At 54.7% G+C, this 1,796-nt stretch overlaps 1 protein-coding gene across 3 annotated transcripts in view; it reads right to left on the reverse strand.

Annotated features, from left to right (window-relative positions):
• Window positions 1–1,310, reverse strand: part of DUS3L (dihydrouridine synthase 3 like) — a 6,508-nt gene extending 5,198 nt beyond the window's left edge. For all 3 annotated transcript variants that reach the window (XR_001161617.2, XM_003797979.3, XM_023518065.1), the window contains exons 1-2: window positions 1,151–1,310; window positions 178–451 (exon numbers count right to left, since the gene is read on the reverse strand). Coding sequence is in view for 2 of the 3 variants with exons in the window: in XM_003797979.3 (XP_003798027.1) it covers window positions 178–451; window positions 1,151–1,251 (375 nt within the window). In the remaining variant the exon portion in view is untranslated. The remainder of the gene's footprint in view (window positions 1–177; window positions 452–1,150) is intronic.
• Window positions 1,311–1,796: the final 486 nt, after the last annotated feature.

Below are 1,796 nucleotides of genomic sequence, written 5' to 3' on the forward strand. Positions count from 1 at the left end.
AAAAAAAAAAACCAACCACAACCCTTTTATATCCCACTAGCACAACAAGGAGGAAGATTGAATGGCAACAGAGAAATCTCGGACTACAGGCTCTGGGACTTTCTAACAATCGTGGAATGCTAGAAAATACGCCTGTTCTTGCTGCCCCAAAAGAGATGCCCTGGTAGTTATGCTTACCTGGATCAGGGAGGGGCAGAGCCTGTTCTTGTCGTAGTGTGTGGGCTTCATGTGAGGCCGGCTCTTGTTCTGCCCCCGGGCCCTCTTACAAGCCAGCAGCTGTTCCCCATGCTCAGCTGCCTCATCTGTCTGTCCCTCCTCCAGGTGGATCCGCTTGGCTTCAGGTTCAGCCAGGTCATTGCCACCAGGGTCTCCTACCTCGGTTTTCTGGCAAGGCTTCTCATGCTCGTTGGTTTCTAGGAATTTGTGAAACTGCTCCTTGGTGGTGAGGTATCTGCCAACAGAAAGAAAAAGGAAAGGAGAACTCGCCCAGGAAGTCCGTGGTCTGAGCTCAGATTGAATGAACACTGGAGAACGGGCGGAGAACACTTGCTCCTGCTTTAATGCTTCTGCTGACGAGGATCTCACTACCTAAAAACAGCCAGCTCCAGCATTTCAGGCCACAAGGAAGACCTATTTTGTCCCCGGGTCCCCAGTGCCCAGAGGTTGCGCTAAACTACCAGTCATCAGCCATGAACATCCTAGCTCAAATTAGGCTGAGCGAAAACAACAAGTCCCAGCATGCCTTGCAGCAGGGTCCAAGCCTTCACATTTCCCATCACCCCTTTCGGCCACTCCAACACCGCAACCCCAGCATGCCCCGTGGTATTCGTCCTCCAGGTGCGGCTTTAGAGCACATGCGCTGTTCCCACAAAAAGGCACAGGACTACAGTCCCCAGGATGCACTGAAGGCATTGTTTCAAACCCCACCTCGCCCAGCCTAGACCCAGTGTATTTAGTGTATGTGACAGCCACCAATGTGAACGATCTCTGACCGCCGCTGATCACCCTCAGAACATAAAAACGGCCCAGAATGAAGATCCGGCGAGCTTCCTGCTCTTGATCACCGCCTAATCTCCCGACGTGCACCACTCGGCCGCGCTACGGGTGCCGGAAAGGCCCTGAGAGTTTCCCTCCTGCCCCGACAACTCACTGAGGTTTAATGGGCGCCACGCCCCGTTCCGACGTGCTGACTCCTGAGTCGCGGCCGCCACTACCATCCTCTCCTGGAGCCTCCAGCGCTCCCTCCGCCATCGGCGAACCTCACGCCCGAGCTGGAGTGTGACTGGAAGACCTTCCGGGTCGCATGTGTCTGCCCTGGCTATGCTGAGGAAGTGCATGTACTCCCCGTGTTTTAATGACGTCAGGACGTCGTCTTCGCTGGTTACGTCTCAGGGGTGGAGCCTACACGGGGGTAGGGCCTCAGCTGTCACGTAAGACTGAGCTTGGTGGGCTAGCAAACTACCTCCTCTTAAGCTGCAATCAGCTGGCGTTTTCCTGCCAGAGTTTTTTTTTAGAGACAGAGTTTCACTTTGTCGCCCTCGGTAGAGTGCTGTGACGTCACAGCTCACTGCAACCTCCAACTCTTGGGCTTAAGTGATTCGCTGGCCTCAGCCTCCCGAGTAGCTGGGACTACAGGCGCCCACCACAAAGCCCGGCTATTCTTTTGTTGCAGTTTGGCCGGGCCAGGTTTGAACCCGCTGCCCTTGGTATATGGGGCCGACGCCCCACTCACTGAGCCACAGGCGCCATCCCTTGCCAGAGTTTTTAAAAATGTAAGTTGCACTACTTTTATGTGG

This window comes from Otolemur garnettii, unplaced genomic scaffold, assembly GCF_000181295.1.
Source record: "Otolemur garnettii isolate 467f Iridium unplaced genomic scaffold, OtoGar3 scaffold00127, whole genome shotgun sequence".
Taxonomy (NCBI): Eukaryota; Metazoa; Chordata; class Mammalia; order Primates; family Galagidae; genus Otolemur; species Otolemur garnettii.